Genomic DNA, 27,908 nt, shown 5'->3' with positions numbered 1-27,908 from the left:
TTGCACAACTGTATATCATCCTATGCCCAGCTCTACAAACCCCTGTTGATAGGCATCCCTCAGTACCCAATAGATAACCTCCTCTTGGTCCACAAGACAACTGCCCCATGATACAATTCATTACTTTCGTACTTCCTATGAATTGAACAACTTACATTCTACTTGGAGGTCCAAAGCCAAGTTGTGAAATCTAATGCACAGACCTTTACACAAAAGATTTTATTCTGAGACTCGGGTCTTCCTTGAGATATCAGTAGGCCATCCATGATTATTGCTAATGTCTCTGTAAACAGGAACAGTGATCCCCAGAGACGACATAGTTTATGAAAAAAAACACATGATGTTTTTCCTCCAGACGAGCTTTGTAGGAAATGCTGGGGCTGAAGCAGACCAAATGACCTCGTCTTCCTTTCAGGCCTTTCTCAATAGCTGGCTATGAAAGGAGAATGTTAAAAAGTCAATACTGGTCTAGATTTTTTTGGTCAAATTCACATAACTTTAGTTATCTTTTGATTGCTTCCAGAACAAAAGAAAATGCTAAGCATCAGCACCCTTATTCCCAAGGGGCCTACTGATGTCCAGAGAAGCGGGTGAAAGTCTTGTCTAATCACGTTTATCTAAAAACAGATCAAAGGTAGAAAAAGACATTGACAACAGATTAAGCATCCATCTTCCAGGCCTTGCCTTAGGTTTTCAGGCTCCTGGGAGGTCTGACCATCACAACCTATGTGTTCCCTCTAAGAAGATAACAAAATAAAACTATCCAATTTGGGGAAAAGACTGCTGAATGCAGTTTTTATCACTTGCTGCATTCAGCTCCCACGTTTAAACTACAGCAGAGTAATTATTTTTGAGATGGTACACTGCCACACAGAATAAGCTGTACCTCTAAGAGATAACTGACTGATTATACAGCCATCTTTTAAACATTTCATCAGTCTTAGAACAGCAGATAAAACAACTATTTCATGTGTACCAGCAGGTTCCAGATTAACCCTGCAGAGTTAAAAACTGTGGAACCAAACATGAGCTGATTCCGATTTAAAGCAGTAAGTCACTGGCAGTACTGACAGAGTTATATGGGCCTGGTTATCAGGTGCCATTTCCTGTATATTTTATTCCAACTTTCACATTAAAAAAAAAAAAGAAGTATTTTGCAGGGGCTTCAAAGCTGCAGCTACAATGCATTTTTAAAAGACTAATAACAAAACATAAAGAAATATCCTCAGTAAAACTGTCAGCTTCAGAAAAGATACAGAAAGTTCCTCAAAGACATGAATTATTATCAGCAGAAAATATACACCAATAAGTCAAGCATGCAGGATTTGGAACTAATTTTGTCCATATGCACCTAAATAGCAGATACCCATTTGGGAATAAAGATTTAAAAGATGCTTCTCCTTCCTGTGCCACTGGCCATGTCAGGCAGATAGGAGTGAGGTTCTCCTTGGTGTGTCAAGCACGGCTGTCCAAAGGCCAGTCTGTGTCACTCCCACTGCTCACTGTTCAACGGGAAAGTGGCTCATTGAGGGACAGCCAGCAAATGCTGCCCTGCTTTCCTGGGGGTATTGGGCAACCTGTGCACTCAACTGCAGTCTGGACAGCACCAGAATTTTTGTTTTCCTTTTCGCTGGTGACATTTGATAAGGAGCCCTTTGTACCCCAACATCTGTTGATTTCGTGGGAACTGAAACTTGAGATGGGAGTAGAAGCTACTGAAGCCACGAGGCCTTTCAGTCCCACACGAAAGGGCAGGCAGGGTGCCTGCCCCACCCTGGAAGGACCTAGTCCCCTTGGCGACCAGAAGGGCACTGGCCTGAGCCCTGGAGGGTGGCGTGGTCCCAGGTCTTCTGACATGGGTCATGGACCTCCTCCAACAGATGCCTGGTCCGTGTAGGATGAAGATGCTGCCCCAGGAGCCTGCGCACGGGACGGGGTGTGAGGGTGGCAGTGTGAAGGATCTGCAGCCAGACGCAGTGACCAAACAGGGCATCAGAACCCGAGGTGAGAGACCTGGACTGGCTGTGGCAGAAGCTGAGCGGCTTTTGGCAAAGTACTCTCGTTTCCTCTCTTCCTCTAGGAAGAGGCTGACTGCGCTCATGGGCTTCACAGGCTTACTGTGGGATGACTGTCTAAAGGACTCAGAACTACATATTTGTGGGTCTGTATGATAATTCAGCTCTAACCAATAAAACTAGGCCAACTATGAATTTAAACTATACAACAATGTAGAGAAGTCATTTTCAAGGGGCTGATTTTTTCTCATGAGGTGCTGGTGCCCCATGGGCATGGATAAAAGGGTTCAAATGTAGACTGTTTTGCTGTGTTTAAGAAAGTGCTTTAATGTCTTATGTGACTGCATCTGTGAATGAAGACATTCAAAAAGCCATTATGTTTTCACCATAGGTTAATAATAAGGCTATTTTTCCACCCACTCTGTGGTACAGCTGTAATGTTCTTGGCCTCAAGTGGGAGGCAACGTGGAACAAGGCAACTGAAGATAAATGATACACAGCACGCCAGTGCCAGTTCAAGCAAATACTGCCAGATTGGAAATGGCTGTTTATTGTTTTAGTGACTACGACTCCTTTTCCCCTTCTTTTGCAGCAAATGTAGTTGTGGCGCCAAGGTCTGTCGATAGAGCTTGGTTTACAATACCGAGCCAATGGTAGACTAATTTTTGTCCTAATTCCAATCAGATGCTAGCCAAAACTTTAAGCACAATTGATTTCCTGCCCTGTTTTCTTTGGTGACACTGCTTTCTGTAAGCATGGCTGCTGACCTGGATGTGGCAGCTGAAGAAGCAAGTCTGTTGATTAGGGAAAGGTGAGGGGGAGAAAGAAATGATACTTGGGCAGGCCTATCAGGACTTAGAGAACCAGAGAAGAAAACCACAGGCGCCAGCATCATGGAATGCCAAATCGGACTCTGCCGTTCAGAACCAACTACTTGCTGCTCTCTAAATCTCCTCTTGGTGCCTGGTGGACCCATCCTCTCTAGTACAGAAAAATGAGCCAAATAGCAGTTACCACTCTCAGAGAGCACTTTGGGGACATTCTAGGAAGAGGACAGTGGAAGTGCCGAGTGTGACATTACTGTGCTGTAACAGAAGGAGAAATATTATCACACCTGAAGGTGTGATAGGAGGTGAGTTTAAGTTCATAGTGGAACACTGACAATAAACACAGATTTCTATAGCTTCCAAAAGGGCACTTCAGAAGCTCCTTCTGAACTACGCAAGGGAAAGCCAATATTGTCCGTATTATACTGAGAGGCGGCTAGGGCTCCAGGGTGCCTAAAAGTGGCCTGGTGAAGATTCTAACCAAAACCAGAGGCCATAGAGATCAAAGCTCACCTCCATTCTTTCCTGAGATTATGCCTTGTCCAGAGAACAGCCATCAGTATTTTGGAAACCCATATGGCACTATAAAATATGACAGTTTATTGTTTTCTGTGTACTAGACAGCAAATAAAAACCAAGTTGAACTTCTCCATGGTAAATAATACCAATGGGTATTTGCAATCAATGTCACTTTCTTCCAGACTCAGAAACTGACTCTTTGAGTATTTCTTAAAATTTAACATTCTGTTCCTCGTAAAATAGCCTATGTTAACATGCCACTGGTCTTTGCTAATAAGAACAAAGAGTGGGGTTGGGAGAAGTTTACTTTAAGCTCCAGGCAGTTTCTCTCAATGTAGTTCGCATCCCTTTGCCTCCTGACCTCCTGTGATCAATCTGGACCTCGACTGTCCAGGGTACCCTTTACGGAAAAGAACTTAGTGATTCTAAAGAGCTAGATGAAGGCAAAAGTACAGGTATATTTTGGTTACAAAGGTCAATCCTCTCATTCCAAAAATCTCAATTTTTTCATTTCAAAATGAAAACAATTTAAAAATCTTTATTTTTTAATGCTCAGAGTAGGCAAGAATGTGACAAGTTATAAAATAGTGAAGGCACCAAAATGCGTGTCTTAAGGTCATGACTTTCGTCCCCAAATAAGCAAATTCCTAGCTATGTGACCGTTATTGAAACTGTAAATCTGTGTTCTTAGCCACAAAATGAGGATGGCGAGAGCCCTCAGCTGCCTTCCTAGGACTGTACTGACAGTTAATACTTCATACATCTGTAAACACGGTGCCCCGGGTAGGCACATATTTGTAGCATTTCTTGGAAAAGCTATTTCATTAACAAAGTAATACAAACATGCCTACAATCAAACAGTGCCTTTAAAGATATTCTTTCAGTTAAAGCAAGATTATTTTTTTCTCTCAACAAAAACTATATTGGGTCCCAGAAGGTGTTATACTTCCCACTAAAAATTCACCATTTGGTGGTTTGATTCAGCCCAGCCCGTGGGTCCAGCACACAGGAGTGCTTTGCCAGACAGACCACATAGCATTAGCAGAACACAGAGCTGAATGTTAATTCAGTTATACTTCTCTGTAGAAAACCTTCTTTAGTTAATGCAGCAGTTTGTGTTGAAATTTCCTTCTGTGCTCATTTAAATATAATTACTGCACTTATCTTGTCACTGTGAAACTTTTGAGTTGTTCTCTTCTGTTCACACAAACCTGTGATTTCCTGAAGACCCTCAGTTGTAAGATTTTGAGACTGAAATTAACTTCCTTATCGTTTAGAACTGTTCTTTCTCCCACACTTCTGTTTGGCACCTGTCTCTCTGAAGGAGCCAAGAGGTTTACAACCAGGAAGCAATTATTGTCGCCTGACGTCCAACACCCAGAAGGGCACCCTGGCTTCTCACAGTCCACTGTCAAATCACATTCTCCCAGGGAAAGGCTATTAGGATTTTCAATGGAAAAACCACTGCAAGCCCAGTGAAGGTCTCAAAATTTGAGGGTGTTCATATTCAGGGCACTGAACTAACAGGCCTAATTCACTCAAAGTGGCCTGTGGTGGGTGTTGAAAGCAATGTTAAGAAAAACAAAACAAGTCATGAACGACTGCAATGCCTTTACATTAGTTGGGTTAAAATTCCTAGACATCACCAAAAGGAGTGGAAAATATAATGACTATTACCAAACTAAGTGTATTCAGCGCCTTCACACGTTCTCCGAGTGTTCCTGTCTTGTCTCTCCTGATCCTTCTGAGCTCTGGCTGCACATTTGAATCCTCCAGAGACCTTCAGCCAGCTGCCTGGGCCTCCTGCAGAGGCATCAGGTCAGCATTCCTGAGGGTGGAGACCAAGCACTGGTATTTTTGTTTTTACATTTTTCTTGGTGATTCTAATGCACAGACAGGGCTGGCAGCCACTGCATCTTGTTCCAATCTCATTAGCTTTGTCAACGGCACTCTGAGAGGGTGGGCAACGTACTCCTGCTCCCAGAGGAGATTATTCTAAGTCTGAACTAGAGCTTCAAGTCCCTGACTTCTTTTTCAAAATTACAGAGTCACCTGTAACAAACAGACGTCACAGGGGCAGCTATGCTGGCAGGGCTGGGTGGAGAGCAGAGACGACTTCCATGGAATACCAGCTCCCCCAAACCTATTAGAGCTGACATAGTCTCCCCTCCAATGGTCTCTCGCATGGTGGCAGGGCCAGCAGGACTGCACAGCACTGCTGCCTCAAGGCTGCAAGCATGTGACAAATGCTTGCTAGATATCAAAAAAAGCTGGTGCCCTGCACTGCCATTAGGGTAAAGGGAGCTGCATGGTTGGTGCTAAGTAATGGCATCATTTTGTCACCTCCAACCTTACATGAACAAGGAAGTCCTAGTCTAGAGGCTGGTGCTTCCTCAGTGCTGGAGGAGCCCCTCTAAGCCATGCCTGGGCTCTGGTACCCTGCTTAATGCCAGGGAATTTGACAAGAGGGCAGCCGTGGGGCTGCCCAGCTGTGCACACGGGCCAGCTGGCTTCCTCAATCTGACGGATGTGCTTACACGTGAGGCCAGAGACATGCAGATGACAATCCTTCACTGCTAACTGGCTCTTCTGGGCAAAGAGCAGTAACCCATGAAATGACGATGGCTCCAAACCTCCCCAGGAAAATTCCCTGTGCTTCCAAGTTTCTAGGAAGTCAAAGCAGCACAGGGAATAGGAACCTGCACGTGGGAGGCAAGGGTGGGGGGAGTGATATAAACCAGGGTGACAGAATCTGCACACACCCCCTTCTCTACCTTCTTATTTGAGATATCTCTACATTCATACTTTGGGATAATCACTTTGCTTAGAAACCTAAACAGAAATGAAACCACCACTAACTTTTTTATTCACAAAAGAAGTCTGATGATTTGGAAAAGATCTAAGCTCAGAAAGCGAGGATGCTTAGGGGTTTATATCCTGGCCAGCCCACACCAAAATGAAATATAGGGCAGGCAGAAGTTCACCCCAGTTCTCATTTCCCCTACTGTTCAGCGACTGAGATTTCAAGGCAGGGTTTCCATTTTGTGGCCCACGATGGGTCACTTTCCAGAGACCAAGAGGTCCAGAGATCTCTGCCAGGGTGACAACAGGAACTGGAACACTTTGGGAGCTTCCCTGCAGATAGACACTTCCTAGGACTAGTCTCAGGGTTCCTGTGGTATGTTTTAGCCTCTTATAAGCAGGAAGACAGGTTGAGTTAAGCTAAACACTGCTCTTTCCCAAGCCACCAATCTTGCCCCTTCACTCTCTAAGCCCACACCTGGGTGGGATTTTCAAAGTAAGAATACATTCAGTTTACAGCTGAAATGGGAAGAACAGAATGGAGCTTAATCAGTGCCCACTATGTTACAGGCACTGGGCCAGGTTCTTCTGAATATATTAGGCCCCATTTATAGATGAGAAAACAGGTTCAGAGAGGATAAGCAGCTTACCCAATGTCACACAGCTTCCAAGTATTGGCACTGGAACTGAAACCCAGATTTACCTGCATTCCGATTAACATGACCAGGACTTCAAAGGCTTTTCTTTTTTATTGTGTTAAAATACATAAATGTAATAAATGTATTTATAAATAAAAATAAATTTACCACTGCAACCATTTTGAAGAGTGCTGTGTTCAGCAGCATTAAGTACATTCACATTGTTGTAAAACCATCACCAACTAGAACTTTTCATCCTCCCAAAGTGAAATTCCACATCCATTAAGCTCAAATCTCTGTTTCTCCTCCCTCCAAGCCCGGGATCCCACCATCCTGCTTTTTGTCTCTCAGAATCTGAGTACACTAGGTGCCTCACATAAGGGGAGTAGTTTCAGTGGATTTTTAAAAAGGAGGACAGAAAACCCAGGAACTCAGAATTTAGTTTTATGCTTTCTCCTTCCTTGAATGCTTTTGGTATTTCAGACAGATTTTGGAAGACAAAAGCTCTCCTTACCATATCCCTGGTCCAGTCCACTTTGTGCTTTTTTTTATTTTAAAGAATAATTTTCTGGAGAGGACCTCCAGTTGAGAGTTACCACTGTGATTAAAGAGCTATATCTTGAATCAGGTACAGTACTGGGATGTGTGAATAAAAAGACAGCAGTACAAAAATCCTTGCTTTTAGAATCATTCTAAGGGACAGTGTCAGTTCTCATTTGCAAATTGAGGAACAGAGAATAAATAGGAGATGTATCAGCTAAGTCAGGCATAAGACTGAAATACCCTGTAGACAATAATCTCTCTAGTGACTTCTGGTCTAGGATATTCTTTATCATTGAGCTAAAATTTTATCATTATCTATTCAGTGTTAACTTCAAATAAATGTGTATGGAATGGATGTGTATGGTTGGCTTTAATATGTACATGTTCTATATTTCTAAGGGCATCTGAATGAGACATGAGTCCTGTCTTCCAGGAATTTATAGAGGAGCTAAGACATGTGCATGAATAAAATGATACATGGCAGAAGGGGATAGGTTTAATGAAAGAAGCACATGTAAGTCTTTATAGGAATTTGGAGAAAAGAAGTGATTGTAGGAAATGATAGGCCTTGAAGAAAGGAAGGCTGTTCAGAAATGGATGCAGTATAGGAATTGCATCTTACAAAACAGAGATCTAAAGAGATGGAGATTGTGAATGGAGTTACAAGAAACAGAAGGTAAGTGGAAGATATGGAAAACATCTAAATGGACAGTCTTCCAGCCTGAAAATAGCTGACCGCCCTAACGGGCTTCCAGACCATAGCATGGGGACAGGAAAGATGGGTGAAACCTGGCATACATTCTAAGCTGAGGATTTGGAGGCAGGAGAGTTGGAATTTGTAGAAAAGAGTCCTGGAGGGGAAAGAGCCACATAGAGAGAACCTGGGGATCTGTGGAGGGTCCCTCTAGAGTATTTGGTAGAGTACTGATTGGTGCATGTGAGTAAAAAACTACCAAAAAACCAGGGGATGGTGGAGGCGGGGGAAACCATCCAGAAGGAGTAAAGGCTAAGAATAAGGCTGTTCCCACTAGTCAGACTAGAAAACTCCTAACTCATGGAACACTGGGTGGAGAACTCAGAAGGATCTTACTTTAGAAGTAGGAAATAAATAGCCCTAGACTGGGTACTGTTCCAGACCTGCCTAACACCTCAAAAGAGAAAGACTCAAAAAGATCAAACTGCTTGTAAGTACTTTAACTGAGTCGCTGAGCTAAGCTCAAAAAATTTTAGAGAAATACAAAAATGTTCAGCAGCTAAAATGAAATTCATAATATCTGGTATCTTGGTAATTAAGATTTCAAGGCATGCAAGGAAGCAGGAAAACAGGGTCTATAGTGAGAAAAATCAACTAATTGAAACCAACCCCAAACTAATACATATGTTAGAATTAGCAGACAAGGACATTAAAATAGTTATTATTCCTGTATTTAGTATGTTCCAAAAGGTAAGTATAGACTTGGAAGAAATAAAAAAGATCCCAAATGTACTTCTAGAGATTAAAAACTATAATGTCTGAGATGAAAAAGATAGTGGATGGATTAAGAGCTGATTAAATATTGCAAAAGTAAAGATTAGTGAACTGTGTTTCAAAATGAAACAGAAGAATTGAAAAATAAAAAAATTTAAAAAAAAGGAAGAAAAACACATTAGTGAGTCACAGGACAACTTCAAATGGCTGAATATGGGAGCAACTGGAGCCCCTGAAGTAGAGGAGAAAGGGACTGAAAAAAATACCTGAACAAAGTAAGGACTGAAAATTTTCCAGTTATGATAAAAACTATAAATGTAGATCCAAGAAGCTCAAAAAAGCCCAAGTACAAGACAAGAAATATGAAGAAAACAAAATCAAGATACTTTATAATCAAATTGCTTACACCCAGTAAATAAACAGAAAATCTTAAAAGCAGACTGAGGAAAAAAGACTCATATATGGAAAAACAAAGACAAGGATGACATCAAATTTCTTACTAGGAATAATACAAGTGAGAAGACAGTGCATCTTTACATACTGAAAGAAATGGTTTCACAGATACAGAAAACAGATTGGTGGTTCCCAGAGGTTGGGACTACGGGGTAGGTCAAATGGGTGAAGGGGGTCAAAGATAAAAACTTCCAGTTATAAGACAAGTAAGTCCTGGAGATGTAATGTACAGCATGGTGGCTATAGTTAATCATACTGTATTGCATATTTAAAAGTTGTTAAGAGCAAATCTTAAAAGTTCTTATCACAAGAAAAAAATTTGTAACTATGTGTGGTGATAGATCTTAGCTAGGCTTACAGTGGTGATCATTTCATAATATACACATATGTTAAATCATCATGTGCATGTAAAACTAATGCAATGCTGTATGTCAATTAAACCTCAAAGGAACAGAAAAAATAAAAATAAACTGAAAAAAAAAACCCCATCAACCCAGAATTCTATATCCAGTGAAATTCTATATTTCAAACACAAAGACAAAATTAATGTTTTTAGACATACAAAAGGGTTAAAGAATTTACCAACAGATGACATGTCCTATAAGATATATTAATGGAAGTCCTTCATTAGAAGGCAAATGATACCAGAAGGAAACAGGAGTCTGTACTGTACAAAGGAATGGAGGGCACCAGAAATAGTAACTACACGGGTAAATATGCAAGATATTTTTATTTAAATCTCTTTATAAGAAATCTGACCATCTAAGCAAAAATTAAAACTATGTATTGTGGGGTTTAAAACATATGTAACAGTTAAATGTATCACAATAAAAGCATAAAATCTGGGAGGGGAAAAAATGGAAGTACACTCTTGTAAGATTCTCAAGTTGTATATTACTGGGTAAATGGCAGTAGGGTAAACATATATACTATAAACCCTCAGACAATCCCTAAAATAACAAAACAAAACAAAGAGTTTTATAGCTAATAGGTCAACAAAGGAGATGAATAATCCTAAGAAGAGGCATAAATAGAAGAAAAAGAGAATAAAGAACAGATGGGAGAAATCAAAAGCTAACAGTGAAATTAAAGTCCTACTTCCAAGTTTATCATCAATCACATTACATGTTAACTGTAAATACTTCCAATTATAAGGTAGAACTCATCACAGAAATTTAAAAAGAATCAAGGCCCAACTGTTTGCTGTATACAAGAAATTCACTTTAAATATAAAAATATAAATAGTTTAAAGTGAAAGAATGGAAAAAGACATGCCATTTTTAACAGTAATTAAAAGAAAAAACTTGAGTGGCTATATTAACATCAGTCAAAGCAGATTAAAAAAAAAAAAAAGAATACCAGAAATAAAGAAGGTCATTTCAAAATAATAAAGAGGTCAGTTCAATAAGAGGACATAAAAATCTAAACATTTATGCACTCAATAACATAACTTTAAAACACAGAAAGCAAAATATGGTAGAATGCAAGGTTAAATAGAAAAATGCACAATAATTGGAGATTTAAATAACCTTTTCCAACAATTGAGAACAAGTATATAGAAAACCAGTAATGATACAGAAGATTTGAATATTATCAGCCAAACTGACATTTGGAGAATACTCAGCCCAAGAACAGCAGGATATATATTTTCATGCACACACAGAACACTTACTAAAATAAGCCATGTTATGGGGCATCAAAACTTTTCAATACATTTATAAGTCTTCAAGCCATTCAAAGTATGTCATGTTCCCTGATTATAACAAAATTAAATTATAAATCTAAAATAAAACAGTCTCTGAAAAATCCTCAAAATTTAGAAACTAAATGACACACTTTGAATAACCATGGATCAAAGAAGATATCGTAAGAGAAATTAGAAAGTATTTTGAACTGAATGAAAATGAAACCACAACATATCAAAATTTGTGGCATAGAGGTTAAACAGTACTTAGGGGGAGTGTATACCATTAAATGCACTCATTAGGAAAGAAGAAAGATTTCACATCAGTGACCTCAGCTTCCACCTTAAAAAACTAGAAAAGTGAGAGCTTAAACCCAAAGAAAACAAAAGAGTAAAAAATCAAAATAGAAATCAAATAGAGAAAACAAAAACAATAAAGAATCAATAAAGCCAAAGTCTAGTTCTTTGAACAAATAAAATCAGACACTTCCAGCCAGATGAAGGAAAAGAGAGAAAGCACAAATTATCCAAATGAGGAATGAAAGAAATGACATCACTAAAGAGTCTACAGATACTAAGAGTAAAAGAAGAATATTATATATGGCTTTATGGCAATCAATTTGACAACTTAGATGAAACATATATATTCTCTGCAGGAGAAAGTCAAGAAGAAATATATCACCTGAAAAGACCTTTAGGTACATACAGAGGTGTGTGTGCATACAGTTTTATATGCACTAATGAAATTGAATTTGTGCTTTTAAAAAACCTTCTCACAAAGGAAACTCCAGCCCCACATGACATATATGATGAATTCTATTGAACATTTAGGAAATAATAATACAAGTTAATATAAACTTTTCTAGGAAATTGAAGAAGAGGGAACAGCTCCCAACTCAATCATGAGGCCAGGATTACATTAAACTAAAATCAGCCAAAGAAATTAGAAGAAAGCTACATAACAATACTTCTGAAAACAGATGGAAAAATTCTGAATAAAACTTGAACACATAGAATCCAAAAACATAAGGATTGCACATCATGATAATGTGGGGTTTATCTCCCTTTAATGCAAGGCTTCTTTACATAAAAAAATCAATGTGATTCATCCTATTTACAAACTAACAGAGGAAAGCATATGATCATAATAATAGATTCAGAAAAAGCATTTGACAAAACAACATACATTCTTGATAATAATTCTCAGCAAAATAGGAATAGCAAAAAAGGTTCTCAGATTGATAAAGGGCATCTGTGAAAAACCTACAGCTTACATCATACTTAACGGTAAAAGACAGAATGTTTCTAATATTTCTTCTATCAAGAGCATGATAATGATGTCTACTCTCACCACTTTTATTCAACCTGGAGGTTTTAGCCACTGCAAGAAGGCAAGAAAAAAAAGATGCCTATATTGGAAAGTTAAATTTGTCTTTTCTTTGTGAATTAGGTTTTCTTCAATAGTAAACTAAAAAAGTCCAGTCAGTAAAAGAACAAATTACTAAGACTTGATCAAAATTTAAAATATCTGCTTCTTGACAGACACTTGAAAGAATGGAAAAACAAGACTGGTAGCAAGTATTTGCACAACACACACCTGGCAAACGGCTTGCATATACAGTGCCTTAGGGATTCTCAAAATCCAATAAAAAGGAAAAGCTCCTTGATGGAAGAAAGCCTGGAGGAGTTCCACTGACCTACAAGTGACCTTCAGGGGATTCCTAGCATCACACCCAAAGGTAAAACCTATCGGGTCCTCATCTCCCAGTTCTAAAACTGCACTCAGTGAAGCAGGCCTTTCATAGCCTCATAAAAAGGTTGTTCAAGTGTTGGCACTTGGTGCAGAAAGTGATGTATGAAAACTTGAAGGAAAAGACAATGTGCTTGACAGGCTCTAAGAAAAGAGAAATGGGTTAAGACCCATGAAGTCATTTCTGTTTGCAGCCTCACTCCCTGTGTGGTCCTGCCAGCACGGGTCTGTTCCTGAGGGCTGCAGCGTGCCTCTGTATGCCGGGGCCAAAGGAAACATCTGTAAGTCTGGCGGGACTGCAGGTGAGCCTGCTGCTCAGAGGGCAAAGAGCCTTTACTGGCAGAGACTCCAACCATACGGCGAACTGCTTTTCTCCTTCCTTGTATTTTAAATGTCAAAGCTTTTCACACTATAGTGACACCCTAAAATGATTCTCTTACTTCCGTTGCTTCAGTTGAAACAATATTTTTTCAGGCTCCATAGAGTGCCCACTGGCTGATTCAAAACCAGAAATGCAATGGTGCTCTATTTCAACATGCCACAAAAATAAAAAGAAGAAAAGAAGGTAGAAGAAGCTGGTGGGAAAAAACAGCCCTTTCTCCTGAATGCTTTGCATTCACTCAGTCATTGTTTATTACAGTTTGAAGGCACTGTGTGAAGTTCTCTGAGGTTCTATAAGGTGTACCAGTGGACTAAAATAGCCACAAAAGCTTCAAATCCGATAAGATCAGTGCCTGGCCAACTGTAGCATGGCCCAGAAATCACTGTGCATGGTGGGGGGACACGATGCCATAGGAATTTCAATGGAGTGGATATGATTCTTTGATGGGGTATCCGGAAGTATCCTTTATGGAGGAAATAGCATTTGCATTAGACTTTGATAGGCCAGGATATAAACAATCAGAACTGGGAAGAAGAGAGCACACACTGTGGTAAGTGGCAGGCACAGAGGTATCTGAGACAATGCACACTTCAGAGGCATATGCACTCTGAAAAGAACCAACGTCAGTGGAGTAACCATAAACACTGGGGATGGAGAAGCCCCCAGAGGACCACAGGAAGGCCAGGGCAGGAAGGGCCGGCTGGGGCAGGGATGCTTGAGACATTACTACTTACGTTCAAATTCCATGCCTGCCACTTCTTTAGATGTATTTATTTTCTAAGTTTCACTTTTCTCAGCTGTAAAATGGGTGTAAGAAATAGTATTTGCCTCATAGATGGTTCTAAGGATATATGTCTTAAGAAGATATCATATATTAAGCCCTTAGTGTGGGACCTGGCACATAGCAAGTGTTCTATAAATATGGGCTGTTATTACTACTACTGAGAACTGACCCTGCCTTTACAGAAAGGCTCATTTGTTTCTGACATGCTGAAAGGCTGTATGCAGAGGTGCTGCTAGGAGATGAAGTTGTTGTAATAGCTCCTTAGCTCAGTTTCCTCACCCACAGGGACTGGGAAAATAACAGCTTACTGCCTGCCAGACGCGGTTCTCTGTGTTCTCCGTAGACAACCTCACTGCATCTGTATAACAACCCTGTTCATTTTGCAGATGAGGACATTGTGGTGTGGAGATGTCCAGTAATTGCTTTAGGTCACAAGCAAGAAGGTTGGAGAGGTGGATCAGAAACAAGGCACTTTATCGCCCCAGCCTGTTCTTAGCCACACTGCCATTTGGTTCTGCCACCATGCAAATCCGTCAGTGTTTTATGGGAAGCTGGCATTGTATTTGGTAGGCAAAGGGTCAACATGGCATGGAGATTACTCAAAACCAGGAAAAGCATGTACCTAAGTGTCATACCTCACATTGTATGGAGTTTAACAATGAATAAAATGCTTTCACACACTTGGACTATTTATTTTTTCCTCTGGGCTCAAATTACTGAGGACCACGAACAGACTAATAGAGATTCATGTAAGAAGATCTCACGTGATGATGATGACTTGGGGAGTTAGCTTAGGGAAACCGAATGAAATCAGAAAAGTGCCCCCCTTGAGTACCCTACCCCCAAGAGACTCTGAGTACCCTGCAGACATGGGCCACAACTTTTGTCTTTGTATCTCTGGTACACTGCACACTGCCTGGCACCAGTAAGCCTCGCAAAACATATCCTAAGAAGGAATGAGCCTCTTTCTGCTTCTCAGCAGTAACTGTAACCGCAGGGACCACTTCATTCACTCAATCTGCAGCTGATTTTGAATGCCTATTCCAAGCCAGGCATGCCAGGCACTGAGCTAGGTACACGAATTTCAGAGACACAAAAGACACAGTCTTCTGGCAAGCCATTTAAGCTAGTTGTTCTAAAGGATACCTTTGAAAATAAGTGTTATAAATTCTAGAAGATTTTCAAAGTGTGCCTGGAGCTTTGATTTTTATAGTACAGTATTATGTCCCTTTTTTTATTTGAGTGAATGCCAGGAAAGTAAATGGGAGACCAAGTTGTCTTTTGAACTCCATAGACCATATTAAGGCTTAGACTTAAGGTCATATGGAACCCACATGCTGTAGGTATAAAAGAAGTTGAAGCATTATAAAAATTACTCTGAAGGATGTATTTGATTTTAGGACTAGATCAGCAATTTTCCCTGGCATTATCAGCTTTGCTCAAAGTATCACTTAATCTTTGTCTCAAGTTCCTCTTCTATAAAATGGGGGCAATTTTCCTGCGGGGGCGGTGAAGGAAGGGGCTGGAGAGCAGGGGAGGATGTGATGTGGTTTAACGGCTTCCTCACTTTGAAGTGTTCTAAAAATACAGCATTTTCATTGCAAACATGCAATGGAATATGTGTCAACACAGCATTTTGTGTTGTGAGGGCTGTCCAACCAATAGTCGTGAACATGCTTATGCAGCTCTTCAGCTAATGCAGGAGGAGAGAAAGCCACAGAGAGGTAGGCCCTTCTCTTACCTTCTGAGCCGTCTGAGTATGGCAGAGAATATGTGAAAACATGGGGCAGGCCCTCCAACTCCTGATTAGCCTGGGCCTCAGCAATCACACTCTGTCATCTGATGCAGACTCTACCTTTGCCTCTTAAACTGCCACAGTTTTATTCGCCTTGGAGTTTAGTCTGTGGCATAAAAGCCTGACATGTCCCACTTAAAAACTGTGCACCTAACTATAGATTAAAACCAATTAGGTGGAGAGAAAAACTCAAAAGACCTGAAAAAAAAAAAGTGCCTTTAATTTATTCATTACCTTTTCTTTAGTTTTCCTTCAAGGAGATTAGGGCCAAGCCCGGGTACTTGGGGCGCTGTGTCTGCAGGGACTGGTGGAAGAAGCCCATCAGTTTTCCACCTCAGAGTGGAACCCAACCCATATTGGACTTGCAAAACAGCTAAAACCCATCACCATCTGGCAGCTGTATGGTGGCCCATGTGAAATGAACTGGTGGTCACAGTCCAGTTCCCATTAGACAGATGTCCACTTCACAAAGAGAGTATCACACTCAGCAGCCTGCTTGGCAAAGAGGAGAGAGAACCGGGCCCATTTGTGTGTGCCCGTTTTGCTGAACCAGGTCGCTTACTCAGTGGTGCTGAAGCAAGCTGGAGGGATTAGGGCAGGTAGAGTGGCAGTGGGCCGAGAGAGCAGCTTTGTTACTGATCCGTCTAACCCTTTCAAAACACCTCTCAGAGGCCTCTCATTTAACCTACTGAGAAGCAATGTTTTTCAAAATGTGGTTTTGGCTTTTAGAGCCTATTGTCTTCCAGGACCACCACCAGGACATACTGATTCCCCTTGGAACTGGATGAAGATTGTAACTGCCCAGAGATTCTCATGAACTTCTGTTGCTCTCTTTGGGGGACGCTTGGGCTCAGGGAAGACAGATGAAGGGCTGCTTTCACCTTTCCTGGGCTAATCAGTATTCTTGCCCCAAATGAACAAGTCACTGTGAAATCCTAAAGAGGATCGGGAAAAAGCAATGGTCCTTTATCTCAAAAAGTCCCATCTACCTGGACAACTTGTGAACATATACAGGAGATTTAAAAAAACAAAAGCCCATCTGACTTAGTATTGAGTGAAACTAAGTTGGTCTGTTTCTTCCCAGTCTAACGGAATTGTGAAGGAAAGGGATGTCTCCAGCGCAGCACAAATGTACAAATTAAAGCAAAGCTTTTCACTGATTTTTCTTGCCTAATGCAGTTTGGTTCACATCTTCTTTTTTGTAACTTAAAATTCTTTTCAAAATATTTACACACTGAAACGTAAACAAAAAACAAACATCTAACTAAACAAGCACCAACTAACCTGACTTGAAGGAGAATCTTTGAGAAGCAACAGAAAGTGAAAAATGAGAAGTTTGCCACCAAATCAGGTTACATTAACTGTGTAGTATGCTAAAAACACTTATTCAGAATTGGTATTAGTTACTACAATGTTTCCCTACTGAACAGAATGTAAGTCCCATGTAAGGAAGGCCTTAGTAATGTAATTTTCTTAGGGAGCGATGTTAATGGGTATGAAAGTTAATGTTAATATACTTATTTCCTTTTCAAAGTTATGACTCTTCTAATAATTAACTTAAGTAGGATAGCCTAAGAACTAGCCTCTGTGAAAATGATCTTTTTGGAGATGGTTAGGTCAGGATGCCTTGAGATTCCTACCACAAAGGCAGACAGAATGCCACCATAGTGCCAACCAACCATCTTCAACAGCGAGTGCAGCTGGTAGTGAGAGGCCAAATAAGAGAGTAAAGGATGGTGATAAGTGTGGAAAAATAATTCAGAAGTTACACGTTGGTGATTGTAGTTTAGTCGAAATGTCAAATTTGAACAAATCATACAGAAAAGCCTGTGTACCAAAAACAAGACCAAATCAAACTTGAAAACCCTCAAACAGTAAGTCTAGTCACAACAGCAAACAACAATGTACCAAGCAATATCGCATAAGGTCTATAATTATTATACAATGTCCATGGAAATTTGGACCAAAGTAAGATAATCAGACATGTAATTATTCTGAAAGAGTCTGCTGTCTTTAAGAGCAAGGACATTAGGATCAAGAATTCTGAATAATTACTTAGGTTTGGAATTTATAGGGGGCCCTCTATGTATTTGATTCTAAGTTCCAAATATTTGTTTTGCCAACTTTTATACTCTTTGCCCAGAGATCACTGATTTTTATTGAGTACCTTTCCCCTGCCTCATTCTACCATGTCCTTCTCCAAATAATGCTGATTTAAATAGTCTATAACAGTTTCTAGCAGACTAGTAAAGAAAGAAGCATTAGGTTTCCATGTAAAAGTTTTTAAAAACCCTTACATATAGTTTACAAAATCAAGATCCCATTACTGCTGCTATGTTTTCATCACTGCCTTCTACTCTATCCGCTATATACTACTCACTATCCTTCATTTAGTTCTCACCATATGCCTGGCACTGCATGAGGCAATTTACATTCAATATTCTACCAGTAATTTCTTCCTCAGGAGTCTACTGTGCAGGCAATGACATACCCATTTGAAGGAAGGGTATTCAAAGAAATAGATGAACTTTGAGCTACCACAGTTTAAAACAAATGTGTGTGTGTCATACACATGTACAAACACATAAACACACACACCTCCTGTAAGGGTCAAGGTTATTTGTCACTCTTCAGCATCAACTGGGTGTAGAGCCATCAGGGAAGGGCCAGATGGTCTTGTCAAGGACCCTGTACAAACAGCGTTACCCAGAAAGAGGGTATGGAGAGCCATCAGATGCATGACCCACATCTCAGGTATCCCATCAGGATGACTGCATATGGCAAAGCCCTGGATTTGATGGAGAACCCTCAGAAAGCTGCTTTTAGTGCAACTTTAGACTCTTCTTGCCCTAAAATCCTTACGGGGGGAGAGAAGAAGGAAAGTTAAAAATAAAGAGAAAGAAAGGGGAAGAAGAGATAAGGGCTATGTTATTGAACAGAAAATCGTCAGACTCCTCCATCACATGCCCTTGGGATCCCGTGCTCTCCCACTCCACCTTTATTCTAAGAACAGCACAGGGTTCTCTGCCACAGGACCTCTGGAGTGTATTTTCCAAAAGCAACAACACATATACACACGTGCATAAATACATGAACACACATACACACACATACACACGTACATACACATGCACACATATACACATGCACAAAATGGACATCATACCCCAAAGCTGGCTCTATGTTTCCAAAGAATTTATGGCAGTCCTGTCTTTAATACTAGCCAATTCCTTCTCTCCTTTTGGGGAAAGGACATGGCCTGTTGACCTTTCTATTCTCAGCACTAAATATAATGCTTTGCACACGATAGGCACCAATAAATGTTCTCCGTGTGACTGGTACTTTGGTAAATATTTTGTTAGCTTTTCGGGCTACATCTCGTATCTTTTCTATTCTACATTAATTTCAACAGAAAATGGGACTCAGGGCTTTCAAGACCCGAAATACTTGTTACAAAGAAGGTAGGCATTAGCCCCATGAGAGGTCTGGATAGAGGTCCACTCCTGGGGAACTGTGAGCTAGCTGTCTCCATTATCTCCTGAATGTTCAGCATGTCCTCTAAGTTCACCACCTCTTCTGTGTCTAAGTTTGCCTTGAGCTCTACCCTTGGCCTGTCACTCTGACATTTTCAGTCTAAGCAGCAGAACCCTGGGGTTTAGCATTAATTCAAAGAGGAGCTTATCTCTATATAGCCTTGCTCTGCACTCTAGTGTCTTTAAAGCCTCAATCACATTCTCTCTTTTTTTTGAGAACACAATCCCCCCTTTTATGTGTTGCTCTGTCCTTTCCCCCTTTTCCATTCTCATGACTCAATGCTCTCAGGTCTTTCAAGTTAACCTCCTAGACCTTTCTGCATGGGCTCACCTTCCTGGGCCTGGGGACTCATGCTGCTCTCTGTTGGAATGCCTGCATCTCCTTGATCTATCTTCAATAACATTTCCTAACATTGGGCACAGTGGCCTATATAGGAGCAAAAAGGCTCTTTGTGGAAAGTGGTGAATTACCTGCTCCTTTACACTTGGTGTCTGGTATCTTCATTGGTCATGTTTAGCATTTTGGGGGCCATTTTGACCATTAACTTGCTGGAGGCCTTCTTCCCTGTACCCCTCACCTTCCCTGTTATTTAACCTCTCTATGATCTATGATGCAGTTTCCATTACACTATAGGAGATTGGGAAGTTTTTTTTACCCCCCTACCCCTCATCCAGAACTAGAAAGAAGGCAACAGAGGAGCAGCAACTTGTGGCCTTAGCTGGCCAGAGGCCCTGCCCACTGTCCCGCAGGACACTGTGCAGGGCCCGGGCTCACTCCGCAGGCAGGGCAGGCTGCAGACCTGGGGCCACATGGACTTAAGGCCTAACACACCCCAAATATTTTATGATGACTGAATGCTGGGTCAATTAAAGAGTGTGATGAGTGGCTCTTCTTTTTCAATCTTTTAATTCATTTCTCTAATTCCAATCTATGATCCTCTAATGGAAACAGAGAAGTTTTATTCCTTTATTCTTCCAAGTGATCACTGTCCAAAGTATATTTCTCCAATTGTGTTTCTCCAATTTGAATTAATGCTAGAACAGGGATACTGGATTAGGGGCATCTTTCTCAGTCATTTACATAGAGAGTGAAAAAATATTGATCCTAATATCAATTCCTGTGGTGTTTCAATTGCCATCCCATCCCTATTCTCCCAGATCCATTAGTTTTTACCACTATAAACTGCCCCTGTGCAGCTAATGAGTTCCCTTTTCCATTTATAGCACAACCTGCCTCTTTGCTTGTGACCTATGTGTCTACATGACTCTGTGAAAAAGAGGTCTTGCAAAATCCATGCACATCATGACCCATCATGCTGCATGTGCCTTTTCCCTGTGTGCCTGCCTTTATCCATCCCATGTACTCATCAAAGCAGATTTGAAGATATCCTCAGACATCTGAAGATCCTGATTCTTTAACTGGTCTACTTCACTGCAAATTACTCTAGTGTGATGCCTAAGGTATCATTGAGATACCTAATGCCTAACTGATTTTCTGCTGAATTTCACAGTATGGGTGAGAACACTTCCAAGACTCTTGACCAACTGTCCTGAAAGTCGATACACGAGCATTCCTCATTTCTGTTACCAGAGAACGGAAACCCTTATCAAGCTGATGCTAAATAGTCTTATTTTAGCTTAGTTTCTACTTTTCCCCATTTGGCCAATTCTCTTTTTGCCCCTTTTTAGTTTCCAATGGTTTTGAAGATCCAAATGACTGTTGTGCACTTATTCATGGTGGCACATTCAGGCACACTCGTGTGTGAGAGAGTTGTTCTAAGAGGGGATTTGGGGAAACAAAGCACGAGGATGGACAGTCTCGGGATCAGTGAAATTTGGACAGGGAATAAAGCTCCCAAGACTTTCTGCCTAAATCTTGTTAGCATCTGGGGCCATATGTCTGAGGATGAAAATTCTCTTTTTTAAGAATCTACAAACACAAGATAAGAAAAAGGGTACTCATTGTACTAACAGCTTTGTGCATTTTATCATGGTTGGAATTATTAAATATAATAAACATCTTCACAAGGTATGGAATGGTTTTATTTATACTTTTAATGCTAGCATTCTGAACACTTCTAAAATATAACTATGGTTAATTTTGCATTTTAATTAGCAGCAAAGTGTGAAGGAGGAAGAAAGTAAAGCTGTCAACCTGACTGCCTAATTGCCTGGAGTCTTTGGAGTAAAAATGGGTAGGAGAGGGTAGGTTATGTGAAACCCACTCCCAGGTGATGAATATGGGTTTCAGAGTAACTAACAGCATTGTCCTATTGAAAGCACTTTTCTTTCTGGCTAGGAAACTGGACTTCTCATTTCCAAAGACTGGTTTCATAATGACCTATAGTATGGTAAGCCAGAATGGGACAATTGTGTAACTGATGTCAGAGCACCTGTAATATGTAGCAATCTTGCTGGGTGTAAATAGGGCCTCTAGGCAGGCACATTGCAAATGCACTCAACAGGAAATGCAAGCGGCCAGATTACCTAGACCTAGCTGCTTCAGGCTGCCTGTAACACGTGTTGGAGAGCTTCCTGCGGATGTAAGCCATGAAATTTGCTCATGTCAAATTTCTTCCGAAAACATCCAATCTCCTTTTGTCCAAAGCCTATTTTCTTTATTCTTCTGCTACTTTAATTCCACATATGCAAATCTATTAGGGACTGGACAACTGGGGACCAACAGATATCCAGACAGTAAAGAAGAAAATAAAATAGTCAGAAGCAGCATTAAGTAGCTTCCTTTCTTCTTGGGTATTGGCCCTCTCTGTGTGTCCTCTGTATCTCCGTCTTTCCCTTCATCTTTTTCTATCCAGCAATGTAAGGATAAAAATGTGCCCAGGGCAGATATTATCTGCCAGGTAGAAGCTGCCCTTTGATATAAACCATGGAAGTTCAGTGCTGTGCTGCACAGCCCCAGTCCAGGTCTCAGCACCAGTAGGCAGAGTATTTAAAGGGACTCCTGCTCACCATGACCTAAAGGAGGGCTTTATTTATTTAACACTTTTTTATTTAACATTATTTATTTAGTGCTTCTATTGCTTATCTTGATCAGTTTTATGGGTAAGTCAAAATAATTAAAAACTCTGCTTCAAACAAAATGAATTGCTAAATCTTTTAATATAAGCACACAACTAATGAATCCATCTCTCACAAGGATAAGATAAGGATTCCCACCTGCATGAATATAAACATTCGGACTGCATTTAATGTTTATCCTATAGGGCCTCAGCCAACAATGATAGGAAGTCACAGTCAGTTATACAGTGACTTCTGTTAACATAAAATTAATTCAGAATGGAAGCATCCTTCCTGTGGGCCACTGAGGCAGCACCATCAAAACTGGGGCTGTCCCTGAAAATCTAGGGCAAAAACCCTCATTTCCAAGAAATTTAGGGCAGAAATCCTGTCTCCTATTCGTGTACATTAAAATGTAAAACTGGCTCAGTCTTCCTGTATTTTGAATTCTTTCTCAGTTACTGATTTCGAGATGACATCACGTAAACAGACTGGCTCCAAGTCCACTTCTGTTACTTAAGGGATGTTTCTGACAGAGTATTTCTAGGAAGAAAGGGAAGGTGTGAACATGGAAATGAACCTCTCAGCTGCCACACCAGTCCTCCACTATAATCCCTTTGGTAAAAAGGTTGATGGTGTTATTTACCAACCCTTCACATCTTTAAGAAGAAATGAATAAAGTTTGTAAGACTGTCAACTCTCTTCAGCCTAAGCTAGCAGCATTCACTCAGGTTTTTTACTGAGGCAGGTACCATGGCCACCGTAGGGACCAGGCAGTGCAGCGTGTTCTCTAAGCTAGCTTGTGCTGATAAATTCCAGTTGTGATCCTGGCCTGAGGTCAGCAGAGGAGGGTGACAGTCACATCACCCAGGACGAGCTGTTGTCCAGCCCAGCCCAGCCCCTGGCAGCCCCCTACCTGCAGCCTGACCATCAGGAAAGTGGAGTGGCCCCAGCATCACAACCACCATGAACACTATTCTTTTCAAATTTCCCTTCCTGGAGGAGCCACGGATTTGATTTCTGTTCCACCCAGAACACTCTGGGCTCTAAGCTGGATGGGCTGCTGTTGTGTGGCAGTTTTGCCATATGACCTTTGATCACATTTCAAGATAAAAGGAAGTTTTGTTCTTCAGGCCTGTGGCACACAGTGAGAGTTGACACAAGCCACTTCCTGTTTCTAGTTCTCTTTTGCCTGCAAAGTCGCCAAGAGAGAGACCATGAGATCAGGGGGCTGGGACCAGGGGTCTGTCTCCACCTTCCTGTCGCAAATGCTAACTGGTTTCATTCTAGTCTAGCCCTTCCTCTGAAGCACTCTCTAGTCCTCCCAACCACCAGACCCAATGGCTGTCCTTGGCCTGCATCCTCATCCTTCCTGACTCTTGTGTGGCAACTTTGACTCAACACGATCAAACTGGACTTCATATTCCTCTCCGTCCTGTTCCCACCTGCTGACTGCTTCCCTATTTCTTCCAGTTAAGCCAAAACCTCCTGGTCTTCACTGCTCCCCCTCCTTCTCCATGGTCGCGTGGTCATGTCGGCATCACTCGGTCCCCACCTTTGCCACTACAGCTCTGGGCACTTCAGCCAACACACTGCATGGTCTCCCGGCTTCTTATCCCTTGGCTGAAAGACCCTTCACGAGCACTGACTTTCTAACATATAAAGTGCAAATATTTCAGCGTGAGAGTCAAGGCTCTGTAAGAACCAGCCCTGGGCTGTATTTCTAGAACCCAGGAAGTCCCTCTTCCAACTCATTCTATGTATTTTTGAATTTCCTCTGAGCCTTGGAAGAGTTCATAGATTCCAGAATGTGCACTGCATTTGTTACCTCCATGCCTGAACCAGGCCAGTCTGTCCACTTGTAATGTTCAACACTCTCTTTACTTATTGAACTCCAGTATTTTTCTTTCAAGATTTGGTAAATATTCTGTCTTTTCTATCTCCTCAGCTGCAAGCTAGTCATTCCCCCTCTGAATTTCCCGAGTTCACATATGCTCCTCTCTTTCATACTTATCTCATGTCATTCTGTATTATAGTTACTTGTGTACCAGCCTCATTATCCCTATTAGATTCCAAGTTCTTGGGGACAGTGATGTAATAATTGTAATACCAGCCACCACCACAACAAATGAGCTGCTCTGATATCCCAGCTCTGTGCAAAGCTTGGAACTCTACCCCAGCAACTCGATGACGACTATCTCTACTCTCAGATGGGTTAAGTGACATGCCCAAGGCCAATATCCAGGAAGTGGTAGAGCCAGAAACTGAATTTAGACTTGCCTGACTTCAAAAGCCATGCTGTTATCTACAATGTGGTATTTCTCACCACCCACACACTCAACTAATAACTGCTGCATAAAATGTCTTCTCCGTAAGTCCTAGAAGGTGGGATGGGTTTCTTAGCCAGGTTCCCCAGAGTTACAGAGCATCCTTGGTCAACATATACATTTATAGAGAGAAGAGCTGGGTGGCTTAGGCTCTAACTCTTAAAGGATGATTTTTATAACTCAAGACTCAACAGAACATTAGATGCAAAGTGAGCGAAAACCCTGAGTCACCTGGATTAGGTATTAGCCTAATTTTGCCTCTTTCTTTGGACTCGCTGATGTTGTAAGGCAATGAATCAAGGCCACTCCAAAAATCTTATTTAGATAATTTAAACCATTTTTAGATAGATGGCTCAAAGCTCAGATTTTGAAGCTCTGACATCAGCCCTAGGAAAACATACTTGTACTTTGCTGACAGACAGGACCAATATAAATGTGAGGCTCTATTTTATGTAGAAACAGGCAAACAGCACATGGCACACATAGGTATCCATGTAAAAGAAAGTGGTGGTTTCTGCTGCTCTACATCTAAGCGGCTAAGGGCTGTAATTCTCTGAGGGGAATGCCATAATACTGCTCAAATCCCATCACAACAAATACCCTTACAACAGAGATGTCTATATAACAAAAACCCTTTCAAGCTTTGGCTGGCAGCCCACGTACTGCAAGCAATATTTGATGTGAGATTTGGAGTTCACAGTAATGGGAATTGACCTATATTTCCAAAGGTAAGATTTGAATGATTTCATCTGTAACTTCTATCCCATGATACCAGGAGTTGGAATGATGTACAATCTAAACCCGTGAGTATAAAAACTAAGCACAAAGACAGAAGCAAAATCAATCCTGCTCTTAAAGGGCAAAATGCCTTCCTTTTACTTCGGGGACACTTAGGGAAAGGAGAAGGCCAGCCCTGAAATGGGGCAGAACAAGGATGGTTTTTGGCGTCATCTAACGGAGGGGCAAGATGGTGGCATACAGGAAGAGAGATGGACTGTGCACAAATTTCTACTCTGCCACTTACCAGTGGGTAAACTGGGCTACACTTCTTAAATTTTTCTAAGCTTCAGTTTCCTTATGAGTAAAATGTGACTAGTACTACCCACATTCAGGATTTCAGCAAGAACTGAGACAGCATATGTAAAGCTCCTAATAATATAGGGACTGGTACATAGTGTATATGTAAAAAATGTTGGCTCCCTCTTTGGGCCTCTGCTTCCCTCTAAGATTCTGGCCTTATGCAAATTATTATAATGAAGTTAGTTAGAAGACCTGGTGAGTAAACTTAACAAAATGTATAGTCTCATATATAGCCTGGCAAAGGCACTGCTCAGAGGAACACCAGGGAAGATAAAATAGGAGAACTAGGGCTGTGCACAAGTATTTGCTTGACTGACAGAAAGACCCTTTTGGTTAAGGCAACATATGTATAATCAAAAGCTAAAATGCAAGTAATCAGGCAACATAAACGAGCTCCAGTTATTATGTCAGAGGTTATTCTGAAAAACGCTGAATAAACTGAAATTGGGAGGCACGTTTTCCTGGACAAGGGCACACCGTGGTTGCTGCTCTGAAGCACTAGTTTGCTGCCTCTGGCCTAGTTTTCTGTTCTAGTTGGTGGGAGGCCTCTACTGGGTGGTTCCTCAGTTCCAGTCCAGTGCCTCACATTCTCTTTACCTCGTAGGATAGTATGAAAATGAAGTATTAAAACAAATTCTGGTCTTCTCCTTTTGGGACATATGTATGTAAATAGTTTAGGAATATGATCAATAAAGGTTTTCAACACTGCCCATGAGGGATGTTTTTAATCCTACTGATACACAGATATCTGAATTTGTTTTTCAAATTATGGGACAATCAAGTATGTGGGGACAAAATTCTATATAACTTCTTTAGAAAAGACTCTTGGCATGATGTGATATGTTTGGGATAGAAAATGAGAGTTTTATGAGCATAATCTTAAGGTGTATCTGTTCACTTTAATAAAATGAGTATTAGCTAGGGGCTTTTATATTCCTTAAAAGGCTCCCAAAAGTCCTATCAGACCTCAGCAACTACAGGGAACAGGAGCAGGCCCACCATTTCTCAGTATTGCAGAATGTCAGCATCTTAACAATTACTTGGCCCTATCTCTTCACCTGGACAGTAAGGAAGAGGCTGAGATAAAAATATGTGCTGATGTGCATGTGCTCAGCGGACGTGTATGTAAAGGCAAATGATGAACTTGCAGGAGCTCTAGGCAAGCCAACAGAGAAATAAAATAACAGGCCAGACAGAAACACCAAAGTACAGAGAAAAAGAAGCAGAGATCCAAAGAAAGACAGGGAGCCCTGAGAAGAAAGACCAAGAGATCAAGAACAGAGAAAAACCAAATGACTAAATCAAGGTTAAAACATCGACAGGGGCCAAGTGGTGGCCATAGAGATATTTTAAATTCACCCTGCACGGAACTTAAAAAGGATGACTCCAATGCACAGAAGCTTCACCTGCTACAGAGGTTTCTGGCCTGTTTTAGTGACTGCACCCCACCCCCACTCCCATCACCCTCAAAATGGAGGCAGTAACACCACCAGATGGTACACTTGAATCTTACCATTGGTGAGGGGGTAAGCCCCAAGCATCAGCGAAGTTGTGCTAACTATCTCAGGCCACTAGGGTGCTGCTTTCCCCAGCCCAGAAAAGGCACACTTCATGTACTGATCCCCATTTAGACCCCAAGAACTGACGACCCTTTTAGAAGTGAATCAACCCTCCATCCTCTATATCAATGGTATCTCATGAACAGTTTATAAGGCATTTCAGGATCCGCACAGGCTATGGATAAGTGAAATGCAATTGTAATTATATGCATAGTACTAGGAGAGCATGGGTAGAAAGAGTAGGCTCCTGAAATGCAAGGCTGAGGAACACTGTTCCTTGGAGAGGCAGCCACTGCGTCCAGAGAGCCTGCGCCGCCTGGAAAGTGGCCTCGGAGAGTCATCTCGGCGGACAGGGCGCCGGCCCTCCCTCCCTGCGCCCCGCCCTCGCCGCTGCCTCACCAGCCCGTCCACCTGTCCCGCGGCGGCAGGGTGCGGGGAGGGGCCGGCTGCGGGCACGGGGCAAGGCGCGGGCGCCCCACGCCCAGGGATGCCCGACCCCGCGCGACCCGCGCTCTGTACCTTTACTCTGGGGAGGGTTCTGACTCCGGTCCCGGAGGACGTTGATCTGGTAGACGGCTCCGTAAGGCTCAAAAAGTTCTTTCAGCTCCTTTTCCGACCAGGACCGGGGGATCTGTCCGACAAACATCTTAATGGCATCTGGGTCTGGTTGGTCTGAGTGATCCAAAGCGCCGTTCATCTTGTTGGCTGTGCCGTTACTGTCAAAAAGGGAA

The 27,908-nt window shown here is 41.5% G+C and overlaps 1 protein-coding gene across 11 annotated transcripts in view; it reads right to left on the bottom strand.

Annotated features, from left to right (window-relative positions):
- The window catches only part of CELF2 (CUGBP Elav-like family member 2), a 722,220-nt gene that overhangs the window by 114,935 nt on the left and 579,377 nt on the right, over positions 1–27,908 (bottom strand). For 10 of the 11 annotated variants that reach the window (XM_057498181.1, XM_036908144.2, XM_036908142.2 and 7 more), the window contains one exon: positions 27,697–27,893. In XM_057498181.1, the coding sequence (XP_057354164.1) occupies positions 27,697–27,874 (178 nt within the window). In that variant the 5' untranslated portion in view covers positions 27,875–27,893. Of the gene's footprint in view, positions 1–27,696; positions 27,894–27,908 lie in introns of those variants that run through there. The other variant, XM_057498183.1, reaches the window with a different exon arrangement.

Source organism: Manis pentadactyla, chromosome 3, assembly GCF_030020395.1.
Source record: "Manis pentadactyla isolate mManPen7 chromosome 3, mManPen7.hap1, whole genome shotgun sequence".
Taxonomy (NCBI): domain Eukaryota; kingdom Metazoa; phylum Chordata; class Mammalia; order Pholidota; family Manidae; genus Manis; species Manis pentadactyla.
Note: the sequence above shows the minus strand (reverse complement) of the source record. Positions and strands in the feature narration are given on the sequence as shown.